This window comes from Telopea speciosissima, chromosome 4, assembly GCF_018873765.1.
Source record: "Telopea speciosissima isolate NSW1024214 ecotype Mountain lineage chromosome 4, Tspe_v1, whole genome shotgun sequence".
Lineage (NCBI taxonomy): Eukaryota > Viridiplantae > Streptophyta > Magnoliopsida > Proteales > Proteaceae > Telopea > Telopea speciosissima.
The window spans coordinates 19,978,828-19,995,752 of NC_057919.1; the positions used below are offsets into that span (position 1 = coordinate 19,978,828).

The 16,925-nt window shown below is 39.7% G+C and overlaps 1 protein-coding gene and 1 long non-coding RNA gene across 2 annotated transcripts in view; one reads left to right on the forward strand and one right to left on the reverse strand.

Annotated features, from left to right (window-relative positions):
• LOC122660548 (polyadenylate-binding protein 2-like) overlaps nucleotides 1–16,925 on the reverse strand; it is a 19,034-nt gene continuing 2,109 nt past the window's right edge. The window contains exons 3-10 of the mRNA XM_043855910.1: nucleotides 5,243–5,361; nucleotides 4,480–5,136; nucleotides 4,296–4,373; nucleotides 4,118–4,207; nucleotides 3,543–3,680; nucleotides 695–874; nucleotides 412–618; nucleotides 1–322 (exon numbers count right to left, since the gene is read on the reverse strand). Coding sequence (XP_043711845.1) covers nucleotides 83–322; nucleotides 412–618; nucleotides 695–874; nucleotides 3,543–3,680; nucleotides 4,118–4,207; nucleotides 4,296–4,373; nucleotides 4,480–5,136; nucleotides 5,243–5,361 — 1,709 coding nt within the window. The 3' untranslated portion in view covers nucleotides 1–82. The remainder of the gene's footprint in view (nucleotides 323–411; nucleotides 619–694; nucleotides 875–3,542; nucleotides 3,681–4,117; nucleotides 4,208–4,295; nucleotides 4,374–4,479; nucleotides 5,137–5,242; nucleotides 5,362–16,925) is intronic.
• The window catches only part of LOC122660549, a 21,093-nt gene continuing 18,180 nt past the window's right edge, over nucleotides 14,013–16,925 (forward strand). The window contains exon 1 of the long non-coding RNA XR_006332709.1: nucleotides 14,013–14,096. This is a non-coding gene — a long non-coding RNA (uncharacterized LOC122660549). The remainder of the gene's footprint in view (nucleotides 14,097–16,925) is intronic.

The following is a 16,925-nucleotide window of genomic DNA, read 5'->3' on the forward strand; positions in this document are numbered from 1 at the left end:
TATCATAAACACCCTTAAGATTGTTTATTAAAAATCCAGCACTCATAATCAAATCGTATGTCGACACTCAAAACACATGCACTCAGGGAACAAGGTTGTCATTCAGTGACAGTGAGGCCAGTTGGTCAGTTGGACTGCTTGCCTGCTGCTGAACGTTCCTCAGAACCTCCATGGCCTCTGCAACCTTAGCTTTCAGAGCTTCTGGCGATTCAAGCAAGTGCAAGACCTCTGTCTGGTCCATCTCCAGCAGCATTCCCGTCACTTTAGCCGCCATTTCATGCTCAAGCTGATCAACTAGCGGGTACAGACTTTCACCCAGCATCTATACATAGACAATAAGAATAGAAGCGTTTATTTGTGTGTATATCTAATTATAAGTTTGACTGCACAAACATAAAAGCAAAATCATACCGTCCTCTGTTGTTCAGGAGTAGCATTTGCCAGGGCAGAAGCCAATGCACTAATAGGAATAGGCTGTGACATTGAAGCATCTCTCAATGGCATGCCGCCCATGTCATATGGCATAGAAATCATGCCACCAGCAACCCCAGGCATGGGCATGTCAGGCATGTTACGTCCTGGCGGGTATCGATACATTCGTCCTCCCCTTGGAAGCATCTGCCATCAAAACAATGAGAAATAGTAATACATTTGAGATTTTAAAGAAAAAACACAGCAAAACTGCAGCACCTACCTGCTGTTGCATTAGAGGCACTGGCTGTTGGTTTTGTTGCACTGGTCCAGCCCCTGCACGTCTGCCCCCTGGCCGTTGACCCTGCTGACCTTGCTGAACCATTGGAACAAAGAAATTTGCCATGGGAGCGCCACCAGGCCTCATCCCAGGAACAAGTTGCTGCTGGTATCCAAATCCAGGCTGAACAAAAGCAAGTTAAAAGAAAACCATTCAAAAGAAAATGAAAAATGTACAGAATCCAATACTGCATAACTTGTTCCATAAATTGCAGGAAAATTTCAGATAAAGGAAAAGAAAGAAAATTTATATGGTAATCGATAGAATTTTGCAAGCATAAACAAAAAAAAAAAATAAAACAAAAACCAAAGAATTAAAGAAACACAGATTTTCAGAAAGAGTGAAGGTTCCCCCAGAAAAATCCAGGAAAATGTAAGCGGCAAGCGACTTAGCACATCACAATCAGCTTAGTTTGATCATATAACCTAACACGTGTACATAATAGGACATTTACGAAGAAGTTTAACCCCACCATGCCACAGATTGGGAATTTTCATGCGGTGACCATAAATCATAGATAAGAAGTACATGCAGATATGAGCCAAGGCATCCAATCCTACCAGTGCATGAAGATCGTGGAAAAAGAGAGATCAACATAGACTCAAGAGCTTCCTTGTAAGAAAGATCATTTTCTACTAGCTTGATTCATGGCAGATTTGGAGGAGCATGTCAGTTCTGGCTGGCTTCGGAAACCAAAACCAAACCATAAACTGTCAGAGACCTGCGAAAACTCTTGGCTTATCATGATTCGATATGGTGGTGATTCCACTCGGAACAAACTAAACTATCCATGCTATGGAAAATTTCTTTGCCATTGGCAACATATACCCCACAAATTTAAATTTCTGCCGACTATTCTCAATCACAAGAACATATTAACCAACCAATGGTCAAGCACCACAGGTGAAGCAATGGGTCAAGCAAGCCTACTGTTACAACCACTTATCCTAAAAGCTTGAGCTGTTAAGGGCAACAACAATGTATACCAACACCCCCTCCCACTTGTGCAGGCCTGTACGCACACGGCCCTGCACGTGACATGCACTCACGTGGAAACACCATAATGTGGCACCAAGGGGAGAGTGTAGAGGAATCCTGTTGCACTTCCCAAGGATCGAATACTCGACCGCCCTACTCTAATATCATTTTAAAACCACTTATCCCAAGCTTTTGTGATGCAGTTGCTCGAATGATTGGACCAGCATGACCAGATTTGGAAACCCAAGATCAGACAGAACCGGCCCAATTTGGGTTTTTAGTCTAATAAAGGTTGCCAGTGGTTTAGTTGTTTATTTGGTTTAACTTGTGATATTTTATTTTATCATGTTGAGTAGATTATGTAGGAATAGGAGGTAGAGAATGTAGTTTTTTAAAACTCTATCATAGGTGCAAGTTAGTTTCAGTTTTACATTCCAGTTAGAAGTCTTGGTTTTACAATGGGTATGCTTGTAACCGATGGACAGCGTTGAATACAAAGTTGAGTTTGAGATTGATTTCCCTTCTTTTCCCCTCTTCTTCCCACTATTCTCCCGCTATTCTTATCCCTCTTTCATTCTTCTTCTTCTTCTTTGCTGAGGTACAATCTCTTCTTTCCTCCCTAACATCTTTTTTTCCCAATCCCCTTTATCAATATTTGTTCTCTCATTTCTTTCCCTTGCACTTTGCAGTTCCGTTATATCTTCACCTACTCCTTTAATTTTATTCTGTTATTATTTCTTCCCTGCTGCTGTCATTCTATCTTGCTGAAAGGCAATATTTGATCTCCCTAGTAATTCACCTGTTGAGCCTGACATTCAGGGTATCGATCACACTTCCATACGTTATTCAGACCCCAAAGTCTTCCCACCCAAGTCAGCATCAGTTGAGCTATCGAAGTCCTCAACCAGGGCCGATTTCTGGAGTACCAACCCTACTGATTTCAGAACTTCCTCTCACTGTCTTCTGCTGATCATTGGATCTGTGGAGGAGTGGATTCAGCAGGACTTGCAGTTGGGAACTTACACCTGAAATCCTAAGTCAATCGGAGCTCTCAACCACGAGATTTCCTTCCCGCAAGAAACCTGGTTTCCATTGGTTTTCTGGATCAAGTCAGCATCAGTTGACAGATTGAAGTCCTCAACCCGGGCCGATTTCTGGAGTACCAATCCTACTGATTTCAGAACTTCCTCTCACTGTCTTCTGCTGATCATTGGATCTGTGGAGGGGTGGATTCAGCAGGACTTGCAGTTGGGAACTTACACCTGAAATCCTAAGTCGATCCAAGCACTCAACCACAAGATTTCCTTCCCACAGGAAACCTGGTTTCCGCTGGTTTTCTGGATCAAGTTCAAAGGTTGAAGATAATCTTCTATCGTCACTTGCTTTTAACCCTTTATTCTGTTTTCCTATTACACCCCTATAATTTCCCTTGTTTCTATTGTGTCCCTATTTTAGTCTCCATTCCTAGTTTGCCTTCCATCTTTAATTCTTGACCTTATGTTGTCCCTCGCTACTCTTATATATGATAAGGAAAAACATTGAGGGAGGAGGGGGGGAATTGCCCCTCATGACCTGCAGCTCCACACATAGTAAGACACTTATTTGAATCAACTACTTAGATTACAAGCAGTCCTGAATTTAAATGTTTTTCAGGCAATAAATAGTTCTACAAACATATCTACCAATATCACATTACGTAGCTAAAGATATTAACAAGATCATCAACGGCAATGGTTAATATCTAGAGAAGTCATCAGAGAATAATCAAGAAACATGCATGTTAACAAGGTAACAAAGAGTCACATGGAATTACCTGAGGAGGAATGAGAGCAGGGGGGCCCTGACCATAAAATATCTGTTGGCCAATACCAGGACCACCAGGAGGGTAAATTGGCACACGAGGAGTAACAGAAGGTGGCATCGCAACGGGCCTCATTTGAGAAAATTGTGCCTACATTAACACGTATTAATTATCCAAGCTAGAGCATGTACACAGACTACGAAATGAAGAATGCCATAAGAAAAAGAATGTAACATCATGATTTGTTACTTGCAAAAAATACTGAGCCATCTACAGTGTGATCTGCACAAATAAAATGAAGCAAAAAAATCCAACAAAAATTAATGGCAAAACATGTGGCAGAACATTCTTGTCTTGCACCATATTATGATGGATTTTTCTCCTTCCTGCCAAAATTTTTTTAAAAAAAATCACAGCCACATTAATTGAGGCCATTATTTTATAATCTTCCATAGCCAAGTGGAAAGACAAGAAAATACTGACATGTCCTAATAGCACCCACTGAATAGAAGAGGGCATATACTAACACCAGAAAATTCCATCACTGGAGCAATTAGCAAATAGAAGAAATTATTCCACACATTTACCTGCAATCTTGCTCTTCTATCTTCCTTCCTTTGTGCAAGAGCAACATAAAGAGGTTTGCTTACAATCATTTTGCCATTCATCTCAGCAAGCTAAACAAGAGAAAAGAAGATAGATAAATGTAGTTAGGTCCTGTGTTATGATCTAATGATTAAAGCTACTACAAAGAAAGCAACTTACCGCTCGCGATGCTTCTTCAGGAGTAGAGAAAGCGACAAATCCTGAACCTCTACTTATCCCATTAGGGTCTCGCATAACCTGTCAGGACCCAACAACAACGAAAACTCAGTAGCCACCCCACAGAAAGTGATTAACATTCATAGATTGGACAATCATTTCTTCCCAATTAATTATTAAAACAGACCTTGCATGATGTAATTGAACCAAACTCAGAGAACAATTCATTCAACTTATCATCACCAATGCTATCATCTAGATTCTTCACATATAAGTTCACCCCTTGATATTTGTCTACTGTCTCCTTTATAGTCTGATCAAATCGTCCTTTTAGTTCTTGTTCTCTTTCAGATTTTTTCTGTGCTTTTCCAACATACCATTCCTTCTCATCAAATTTCTTTCCATTAAGAGCCTCAACAGCCAGAGCAGCATCATCTGTACTCTCAAAGTTTACGAATCCGAAACACTTAGATTTTCCATCTGCATCCCTCATTACTACTACACTAGTTATTGCCCCATATTCACCAAAAATTTGCTTCAGATCTTCTTCAGTTGTTGACTCGGAGAGATTCTTTACATAAACATTATTAAACTTTGTCTTGTTCATTGTGGATTCTCTCTCCTGCTTACGAAGAAAGGGTCCAACGTAAACTTGTTTATCATTCATCAGCATGCCATTAAGTTTGTCTATAGCATTTTGGGCTGATTCCTCATTATCAAACTGAACAAATCCATATCCTTTGGACTGGCCAGAAGGATCTGTTGCTATCTTGCAAGACAAAATGTTTCCAAACACAGAAAATGTATCCTGTAGTGCCTTGTTATCAATTGCCTTATCAAGATTCTGCCAAACACAGCCAATGACAAGTTAGTGCAATTGCATGCGGGTCAAGATGTGCATGAGCAGATGTGTTATTCTCTACAACCGAGACAAAACAAAAGAAAAGTACCTTAATGAATATATTAGCAGTCCCACTTTTACGGATACTAGGGTCACGGTGAGAATACATAATGCGAATGGGCTTCCCATTAAGAGGAGTAAAGTTAAGAACATCCAATGCCCTTGCAGCTGTCACCAATATTAACCACAGACGTAAGAAATCAAAAGAAAACAAATAATTGTTTAAAGAACTTCTACATTATCATTCTTAACTTTGAACAAACTGAGACATATCCTCTTTCTACGAAGTGATGCCACATCCAAGAGCAGGGTACAGCTAAGGAACTTAAACATTAGATTGGCATGGTTACATTCATAACTAGGCAGATGGAATTAAATAGGAATGATGTCATCCCAAAAGCCAAAGGACATATACAGAAACACCACAAACATTGGACAAAGATCAAGTTTCTAACATCTACCCATAAAAGCAAAACCAAATTCAACCAATTATTGTAATTTCCGACTCTTCTGTAGACCACAACCTCATTCTGTGGGTGTAAATATAATCAAAATCAAAACAGATAACTGTTTAATGGCAGGGTGCTCTGGGTATACAAAAGGTGCACAAATTTACATAATGTACATACTCTGACCTTGCCTTGTAAAAACAGGAATACCAGGGAACAAATTAAAAATAAAACTTTGACACGAACATTTGCAAGTTTTACAACAAATCCACCATGTCATCATGTGGATCAGTAAGGCCTCCTAATGCAGAGCCAAGTCACAACTCACAAGTGACTTAGCCCCAAAACAGGATCTTAAATACAATCAGATCAGACACTATTTAAGTCGGTACAGTATATGAACAGCCACCAACAGCAAGTAAATAATAGGGTAAACACCCCTAACAACCCATAACCGAATCCAACAAAGGTTTAGGGAAAACACCAGCCACAGGAGAGATCAAACAGCAGCTTAACAAGGCCTATCCCAGAGCATAAAAAAAAGGGCGTACCCAGTGCACGACAATCCCGCCACTGCGGGATCTGGGGAGGATCATAATGTACGCAGCCTTGCAACTGCTTTCGCAAAGAGGCTGTTTCCAGACTCGAACCCGTGACCACTTGGTCACAGGCTGAGCGCAACCTTTAACGTTGCACCAAGGCCCACCCTCCCTATCCCAGAGCATAAACTGGGGTTAAATCCCAGAAATTTCAAGAACCTCTGGTCAGAAACAAATAACCACCTGATGGGTCTCAAACTCCCATCGAGTTTAGACCCTACGGGTATGAATAAGCTCACCAAATCTTAGACCATACTAATGCCTGATACTGAGACACAGATGTCCAAAAAATGGAAAGTAACTCAGAATTAGATGGTAACTGAGTATAGGCAAATCTAACCAACTGATCATTAGCAATTTACCATCGAAAGGTAGGATAGGTTGCTGATTTGATTCCCAAAAGATGGGCAGCAGCTGATGGCCTGATGAAAGGAACCGCTGGTTTAATGTTTCAGCAGAAAAATCCTCAAAACCAGAGCCACAGGTATGGTAATGATCTTCTCCAGTCAACAACAAAATCAACAGCAAGGTGAACCTCTTCAATAGCAATCATAGCATGCAAAATAGCTTTAAAGAATCTTAGTTCTCTCTTAGATGTAGACTTCATAACAGTGAATTAAAATAGAAACAAGAGAGCTTGGTTGGAAGGAGAGGAGGAAGAAGAACTGAAGAAAAGAAGATAGATAGTCTCTCTCAAACTAGGGCATCTCACCCAAGGCCTCTCACCTCACTGCATCTCACAGGTTCTATCACGCAAAACAAAGTCTTATTTTCATTCCTAAATCGTGGGGAGGACACAATAGGTTAATGCAGATCTGGGGTTTGAAAACCCGAATCGGATCGCTTACAGGCCTACCCAAATAATAGATAGCTTAAATCTAAGAGGCAGTGCCACAATTGTAAATAATCAGAATTTCCAAAGGTTGCTTAGAGAAGTGGTTGAGGGTTAGGATGCAAAGGTCTTTATATTTTTTATATGGGGACAGATTGGAAGTAACAAAACAAAGGATATTTGTGAATAGTAGAAGTAGAGAAGGGTAATTTTGAAAACGAAAATGTAAGGCCTTAGAAACAAAAACCACGATTTGGGGCAAACTAAGAAGTAAGTTGAGAAAAAAGGATAAGTCAGAATATTAAGAGTTAGGAGGGGTAATTCTGGAACTTAAAAGATTAAAATTGAAAATACATAAATAAATAAAGGAAACGTGGATGTTGAGGGGTGTATTCATCTTCAACCTCTAGCATAAACCAGAGGCGGAAAACCCAGACACCATGGAGAAGAGAATTCCTCAAAGGAATCTTGATAAACCTCAGGTGGAGGATCGCAGGACCGTAGCCTCTTGAATTCAACTACTGATCTTCCGAAACAGAAAATGCAGGAGCAGCAATCAAACTCTGAATCTAAACCTAGCGACAAGTACAGTTCAGGTTTTGTTATAGGTTTCGGGTTGCAGCAAGGAAGGGTCTGTTGGTAAAGAAACTCCAAGTGTTTGGTTGTGCATAGAGGGTTTCCCTTTACCAGTTTATCCTAACCTCAAGGAGAAATAGAGAGGGTGAGAGATGACTACAGCCAACAAGAAGGCCTGCTGTTACCGCCAGAAACAGAGAAGAAACCAGAAACGACGACGACTAATTAAGAGAGGAGGGGATATGGTCACACGACCTTGTTGTACCAATCTGGCAACAAAACAAATCAAAATTTTATTCATCAAAACTGCCCAACGAATTGGGTAACAAGCATATTTATATAAAAAGAAATTAAGTGTCCAAATTGAAGTCAAACAGAAATAGAATTAAAATCAACTTCCTAATTACTTCCTAAAACCTAAACTAATAAAATAGAGAATAAAAAAAACTCAAATCGTTACCCAAATAAAAGATTAGATATATTTCCCAAATAAAATAATTCCTAAATATCCTACTGAACCTAAAAACCCATGGACCCAGTTCGTCGTCATATGGGTCCTCCAACGGGTTTAACCCGGTCCAAGAAATTGATCCTACATCATAAAATTAAATCAACAAGAATCGTGGGACAAGGGAAAAACTGGACCGTCTTCAACCTTGAGATGAAAACAGGAGCAGTAGAAGTAGAACCAGTTCTGTTCCAGGTGATCGACCTTTACCCAGATATGCTTGGACAGGCTCAGAAATCCAATGGTAAATCCCTTATTACCTAACCTATTGATTCCAACACTCAAACCAGTACATTAGCCACTTGAAGGACCATCGTAATCGACTAAAACAAGAAGTGGTGGAAAGATTCGAACCAAGGTCCGAGTTCTGGTTCTTTATCGAGATGAGGAAACTAATGGGGACAAAGGCCTGGACAGAGTCGACCTGAAGAGGCGAACTATTCCCTGAAATATTGAGTTGAACTGGCTTACACAAGGGTAACTCCAGCGAACTCAAACAAACTTAAAGGTATCGCCAGTACAATAACCCATGATAAATATTAGAAATAATATCAGTTGAAGAAGAAGTAAAGAGAAGAACAGAGAAAAGAAGACCAGGGGGGAGAGAGGGAGAAGGTCGCACAACCTTTACTATGCCATTGTACCTCACCGGTAGCAATAAACAAAACTCAAAATTCTATTCATCAAATCTGCCCAACGTATTGGGTTACAAGCATATTTATAAAAAAGGAAATTAAGGGCTATTTTGGTTTGATCTCTATTTCAATTCCATGAGGTTATTTTGATTTCAGAAATTGTTTGGTTTGATTTTTACACCTTATTTCAGTGAAATAGAAATCAAATGAAAGAGAAATTGTGAAATAGGTTAGAAGCCCTATCAATTTTGAAATTGAAATTGCAACGATTCTATTTTTGCACGCTCTTTAACGAGCATGTGTTGTAATGTCCTGATTCTAGGATTAAGAGTGTAAAATCACAAACTCTTATAACAAATAATATAAAGAAAAAGGGAAACAGCGGGGACTTGGGCGGAAGTCGACTTCAGCAATGGATGACGACAGTGATGGCGACTTCGACAGAAGGAGGGAACTGTTGTAATGTCTTTCTTCTTCCTTTTTTTCCCTGGTTCGATGCCTCTCACTCTCTCTGCTCTCTTCTTATTCTTTTTTCTTGTCTCTCGCTCTCTATTCTCTGTCTCTCTTTTTTCGGCAGAACTCTTGTGAGTGGGTGTTTTGCTTGTAGGAAAACGAAAGGAAGATGGTCTGACTTCTGAGTTCTGCTAACAACGTGGAATAGAAGAAGGTGGAGGACTGCGGGAGAAGGAAGTGGGACAGGGTTGCGATTTGGGTTTTCTTTTTCTATGAACGGAACTGGAGGTGGAAATCTCAACAAACCGTCCCCCTTTCTCCCTTTTTTTGGTTCCAATAAAACTCTCGCTTTTTCTTTTAACGTTAAAGAAAATGGAATCTGAAAATTGGACAAGAAGAAGTAGATGGGTGAATGATGCATCTCTTCATCCACTTCATTTTTTATATTCTCAATAATTGAATTACCAAATGGATTTCTTATTCTTGAAATATTTCAGATTGATGCAACCAAAACAATTTTAATTTCTTGACCAAAAATCTATTTGTTGACTATTTCATGAAATCTATTCAAAATCAAAATTGAAATTGAAATCATACCAAATCAGCCCTAAGTGTCCTAATAGAAGTCTAACACAATCAAAATCAACTTCCTAATTACTTCCTAAGACCTAGACTAATAAAAATAGAGGCTAAATAAAACTTAAATTGCTACCCAAATAAAAGATTACATATATTTCACAAATAAAATAATTCATTAATATCCTACTGAACCTAAACCCAAGGACCTGATTCGTCTTCATATGGGTCCCCTCCAACGGGTTTAACCCGGCCCAAGAAATTGCTCCTGCATCATAGGTCCATTACATATATAATAGTGAATGCTAATAACAAAAGGGGAAATAACTGAAAATAGAAAGTCCCTTAAAAGGATGCTATTGGGACTTGTACAGCAAGTAATATAAAATCTTATCTATTAAATCATATTAGTAACTAATAACTAAAGTTTATACGGAGATAGAAACTCCAAAACAGAAAGTAAGAGGATTGTCCCCAAAAATAGAAACTAAAGAAAGTAAGTTCTTCTAGAAGAATCCATCGGGCATCACGTTCAAGTGAACAGTATCACGTAAACAGTTCCACTGGTCCATGAACAGTAATTTTTCCTGAAACCTATTTTGGTCCTTTTCTTCTTCATGCTTTGATCTACATCACCTCCAGTGCCTCATAAACACTAAGAAAAGGATTTGTGCAATCACATAAACTACATGATCTAAGGTTTCATCTAATTCATGAGGATTAAATAATATAACCTATCCATGCCACCCAAAAAATTTAAAGATTGGATGCACTTGCAGATCAAAAACAGAATACTGCCCCCATCAACAAGGAGACTTAAAATTTTCACCCAGTATTCTAATAACATTAATGAAATAAATTAGTGATGCAAGAAGCATTACTCTAGTGTAACTGGAATTTACTCATCTAAAAAGAAAAAAGAAATAACTGAACCACAAAAAGGAAAAAGCATTGATTACATTTGCCAATAGCTCATACACTTCAAAGCCTTGTGTACCTATTATCCTCTCTTAATGGAATCAGTTGCATTCCAATAAAATTTTAAACAGATACCCTGCATGGAGAAGCTTAAGACAATATGGTACTACATATGAGAGCAAAACTCTGGACATGCAGAACTCATGCAGCAAAAAGAAAAGAAAAGTAAACTCAATATAAATTCTAATGTACTCATGGTGGAGTTTAGGAACCAACTGATCAAGAAAACCAAGCCAATCCAAATGCATAGTTTTGTTCTATTTTCACCCTTTGGAGAAGGATTGTGAGCAGTTCCAAAAAAGGGGAAGAATCCCTCCAACACAAGGACATAACTAACCAACTACCCTCCCCCCCCCCCCTCCCCAAAAAAAATATATATATATATATATATATATACGACACATGCACACATCAGAACAGTAAATTGCAGCTCCAACCCCAATCTCAATACAGATGGAGCCCAAAAACTTGGACTATGTGTTCATGTGTGATAGCATGATTGTATGCAATGCAGTGATGTTGAAGTCATGTAGAATGCATGGGGTAATGGCATGATGTGGCAAGCAAGTGATGCATGTGCATGGATATGAATGCATATTGGTGGATGATGCAGATATGAGATGACATGATGGTATACATTGGTATGTGGATATGCCATGAATATATATGTTATTATGCAAGTGCATGAGAATGATGTATGATGAATGAGATGAGTGGCTGGTTGGTGACGTGGCACGGGTGAGGTGGAAGCCTAATGTAGTCCTAGATATAGGAGACCTACTAGGATCCAGACATCCAGAACCTGTTGAGCTACTGGTTCGATGGGACAAAATTGGAGTTGTAGGCGAAGTTTAGGGTTAGGGTTAGGGTAATGGATAGGTATCTTATATGGTAAAGCTAGGCAGGTGTAGGGGAGTCTAATGAACTAGGTTTTATTGGTTTTGGATGAGTAGAAGTAGTTTAGATGTAATTGGGCAGCAACTAGGGTTAGGGTTTTGGGAAATAGGGAAGTGATGGAATCTAAGGTTTAGAGGTGGAGTTAGGGCAAGGGCTTTAGGTCGAGTATGGGTAGGGTGGAGGGGAATATATGCTGAAAGTTACAGCTAAATCAGATGGTTAAATCTGGAGTTATGGAGGTTTCCTAGTAGAAGTAGGAGAGAGGGGTAAAACTGTAATTTCAGACAATCGGCTGGGTGGATGGTGCTGAAATTTGAATCGAGTCTCTCTTGAGGTTTGATGAAGATTCGTTCAAATTTTTAGCAAGTTCTAACGGTTAGATTTGGCTCGGCAGAATTCTCACGAAAATCACCTTGCATGTGACCTTCTAGAATGGAAGAAGAATAGTTGCAGGTTTTAGGGTTCTAATGGATCTATGGTAATAATGGCGGTGGATTAGGAAGGTAGTAAGATCGATGGGAATAGGTAGGGCTTAGGTTGGAGGATTAGAAGAAGAAAGGTGATTGCTGAAACTGTAAAGTACTTACTTGAACACTGATCTTCAATGGCAGCAGCTTTGAAGATGAACAATGGGATCTCTCGATCTACAAGATGTAAGGAGATAAGTGGCAGCCCTCCCGATCTACAAGATGTAAGGAGTCGATTGAAGATCCACCAATCCCTTCACCTTGATATTACTCACAAGACAACCTTGATATTACTCACAAGGGAACACTCATGATGGAGCAAAGGCAGCAACAAAGGCAGCAAGCATAAAACTGAGTTTTTATTAATTAAATTCGTATCCAATGTTTGCCCCCCTTACAACCTTATATAAAAGACTCAAAATTAGACTCATACACTAAAAAAACCAAAGCCTAAACCAATACTTAACCTATTAGCTAACTTAAACTGACTAGGAAGCTGAAATAGACTAAAAATAGAGTCCTAATCCAGCCCAACTAAACAACTAAAAGAAAAACAAATAAAATCACTTAAATTGAACCACTGGTTCAAATCAGCTTTGGACCGGTTCAATTTAAAACATGAAATTTAAAACATGAAAATAAACTAAGTATAGGGCTAATCCCGTATGCATATCATGTACCCCAACTTTAGGCCCCATAAAAGTAGCATATTACATAAAAAAACCCTTGGGATCAAAGGCCCAACATATATATATCACAACCCTAGACTTATTTCTAAAGAAATAAGCCCATTTCGATGATGAATCCGCATTAAAGCCTCTGTGAAAAAACTTGGTTTAGCATACAGCCTGCTCATGAGTCTCGATCACACTGTGGCCCAGGGCCATTTGTATAACACATGGTCACAAAGGTCTCGCAACTGATGGCACAGTCGCACAAGTCCCCCACACAGTCCGCCATGCCTGGGTCACGCATGCACTGGGAGGCTGGTGGAGGACCAGTTAGGAGAAGAGGGGAACTTGGTAGACATCAGAGTTGCAGGGGGGAAAGAGAAGAAATCGCATAAGAAGAAGGGGGGAGGAAGAGAGTGCACACGCACACAGCCCTCAGGCTACTCAAACCATAAACCCAATTCATTTTTCTATCTATTCAACAATGGGGAGTTACACCATATATAAAGAGAAATAAAAGACTCCTAAAAATAAAGACCAACTCTCAAACTAGGAAACTAGGAACAATTGGGAAACCAAATATCCTACGTAGCTAACTTCTAAAATAAAGAGAATAAAATAAACAAAAAGACATCATTTCCCCAAATAACATAAATTCCTAAAATCCTATTGAATTCCAAAAACTCAATCTGGACCTGGTTCATCTCCATCTAGATACCCAACTGGTTTGGGTTGGTCCAAGGTAGTATACAAGCATCAATTCCTCCGGTGTTGAGAAAAACTCGTTTTTGTAGAACGGTAGAAATAAAAGCTCACCAGGGGAGGCTATAGGTTCCATGTCTGCAACTTGAAGAAAATCCAAAATATGAAGCTTTGGGGGTGCATCCATGGCTGGAAAATCATGGGGGAAGAACGAACTCATTATGTGGAACAGCTTCTACACTGGAATCCATCGTCATTTCATCCACAATCTTCTCATCTTACGTTGCCACTATTTGCTGGTCTGGTTGAGGTTATATCACCGGTGTCACTTCTTTTGGCTTGGAACAAACATCATCAACTAACCATAAAGAATGAATGTGTGGGGCAAGTGAAAAGGATGTAGAGTGCACAAGTTTCCGCAATGATCAACGATGCCTTTTCGTGCTTCTAACCATTCGTGACCCAATTTAATAACACGCCAAGGAGAATCAATTACTTCACAATGAGCACCATCACAATAATAAGAAACAGAGAATTCGACGAATACATAACCCTCAAGAGTGGATAATGGCCAGGTCATTCTTTGTTAACATCTCTACCACAGATCGAGAGACAAAATTGTCGTCCTGGCCTTCATCAATAAACAACACAACAAGCTTTCCATTAGGCAAACACACACTAAATTTGAAACCAAAAGGGTCCATGGCCGGTTTGTAATTAAAGGAACCTTAAAGAGTTACAAAGGCAGACCAAAGAAAGGATATGATGGGTAATAATTAAAGACTGGGGATCTACTTGGAACAAAATAAAATTAAAAGGATGAGGTGATAAGAGAGAAAGACATGAGTATTATGGGGAACGAAAAGAACAAAATAGGAAGCATAAAGGAAACGTGAGAGGGAGGGGTATACTTGGAATAAAACAAAAATAAGGAAAATCAGAGTTAGATTAAAGGGGAGGGCAGTTTAGGAAATAAAAAAAAAACAAAGAAAAGGGACAAAAGAAAAGATAGTGGGGTGGGGGTTACCATTGGGGTATGGACTGTGATGTTACTCGAACCAGAGGAGAGGTACGAGAAAATGGCTGAAGATGAGGAAGACGAAACTAGGTATGCTGTCCGCTTGCGATGAAGGTTCGAACCAACAACGGTGGAGTCTCCTGTTTCGACACGGACCCAACCAGTAAGGGAACCGCGAGGGTAGGGCGCTACAACTGGCGATAGAGGAGGGATAGTGGACTAGGACTTCAACTGTAATGGTCGATGGAGGACGTGCCGATGTGGGGAGTCGACGGCAGCGAGGGGTCCTGAACCAGGTACGGTGTATGTTCTCTTTTTTTTTTTTAAATCTCTGCTTCTCTTCTTCTGACTCTAGCTCCATCTGCTCTGCTCTCTTTTTTTTTTTTTCTTTTTTTTAGTGGGTCGAACCCTATAAGGGGCCGATTGAACTCTCAGAGGGAAAAGAGGCACTAAGGGGTGTCACTGGAAAGGGGCAATGGGGTTTGTTGTAGGTTGGGGTTGCAATGATATCACGGGATGATATCACACTTTTTTTTTTAACTGTTGTTGGTCGCAGAATAGTAACGAAAGATAGGGGATAGAAAAGAAGAAGAAGAAACGGATTAGAGAGATGGACAGGGAAGGAGATGGATACTTCCGCTCTAATACCAAATTGGTGTAGCACCAGTTAAGAGAAGAGGGGAACTTGGTAGAAATCAGAGTTGCAGGAGGGAAAAGAGAAGAAATCGCATAAGGGGGGAAGAAGAGTGCACCACGCACACAACCTTCAAACTACTCATCAAACCATAAACTCAATTCATTTTTCAATCTATTCAACGATGGGGAGTTGCACCATATATAAAGAGAAATAAAAGGCTCTTTAAAATAAAGACCAACTAGGAAACTAATTCAAATAAAGAAACTAAGAACAGTTGGGAAACCAAATATCGTACGTAGCTAACTTCTAAAATGAAGAGAATAAAATAAACAAAAAGACATTATTTCCCAAAATAACATAAATTCCTAGAATCCTACTAAATCCCAAAAACTCAATTTGGACCCGGTTCATCTCCATCTGGATACCCAACTGGGGTTGGGTCGGTCCAAGGTAGTGTACCTGCATCAACAGCATGTGGGCAGAGGCCCCCACACATGGTTGAGCATGCATCGTAGTGGCTAAATATTTTTCAAGTGTTCAAAACGAAGGCTCTCGGGAAGTCTTAATGACCGACAAAAGATTTTGTTCATCTCATGGCTTCCAAAATCGTATGAATCATAAGATGGGGATTCATGTCGTCAGATGTTGATCCAAGGGAGCGGAGTGAGGCTAGCGTCAAGTGATCTAGTGCGAATAGTGTGGTTGGTCAAACGGTGCTTCACAACATCGAATGGTCAATACGCTTGTAAAAAGATTCCATTGCATGAGTTGTAGTTGGTCATGCTGAAATGATGTCTTACACGGCAATATCTGACATACGAGCTCTGCGGTTCACAATGCCTGCATGTGTGACAGTGCACGGTGCAGCGTGAGCAACAAGATTGATTCTATTTCATACTCCAGGACATGTTGGTTTCGCTGATGGAAACCTATGAATCTAATGGTCCACGTCTTACATGCCGTTCAAATGATAATCCAGCAGCTCAAAATCGAGCTGATAGTGCTTGTTGAGATGCAAAAACATCATGACAACTATTAGTGACATACGACGTGCCACGAATACCTCTAGAAAAAGAAAGGTTTGCCCTTGTAACTTCATTTGACCATATCTTGGCCATCTCAACTCCATTTGTGTTCATTCAAATTGCAGGATTTCCAAAAAAAATATGAGAGGCATTCATTGGAATTGAGTGTGGAAGCTTAATGGTGCCTAAAAGTCAGTTTTCTGTTTACCTTTGATGCTCTATACATTTTGGGATTCCGGACAATGGGGAATTGCGTTGGTTGCATTTTTTGGACTTCCAAGAGCTTGGTGGAGGTGGAGGAGAGTGTATTGGGCTGCATTCTGTAAGTTGCTAGACCACTAAGGAGATCTCTTCTCATTTCTCCTTTCTAGATTCGAGGTTGTGTTGATTGTTGACATAAATGACTATTGGATCAATGCGGGGATTGGGAATTTAAATATGCAAAATATAAAAGCTTTGTCCATCACATCTATCTCAATCCCATTATTCCATTTGAAAGGGTATAATGCAAAATGCATGCAACAATTGGGACAATTCTAGCCCTACTGCAAATGACCTTAAAACAATAAGGAATAGCAAACAGTTCCTCATTCCTTAAACTTTAAAAAGATTTGGAAGGAGCTGTAAATGAAGTTAAAGGCCTAACTGGGCCCTTCTTTGTATCTTATTGGTGGTATTTAGTAATGAGGGAAAACTTTAAAAAGATTTG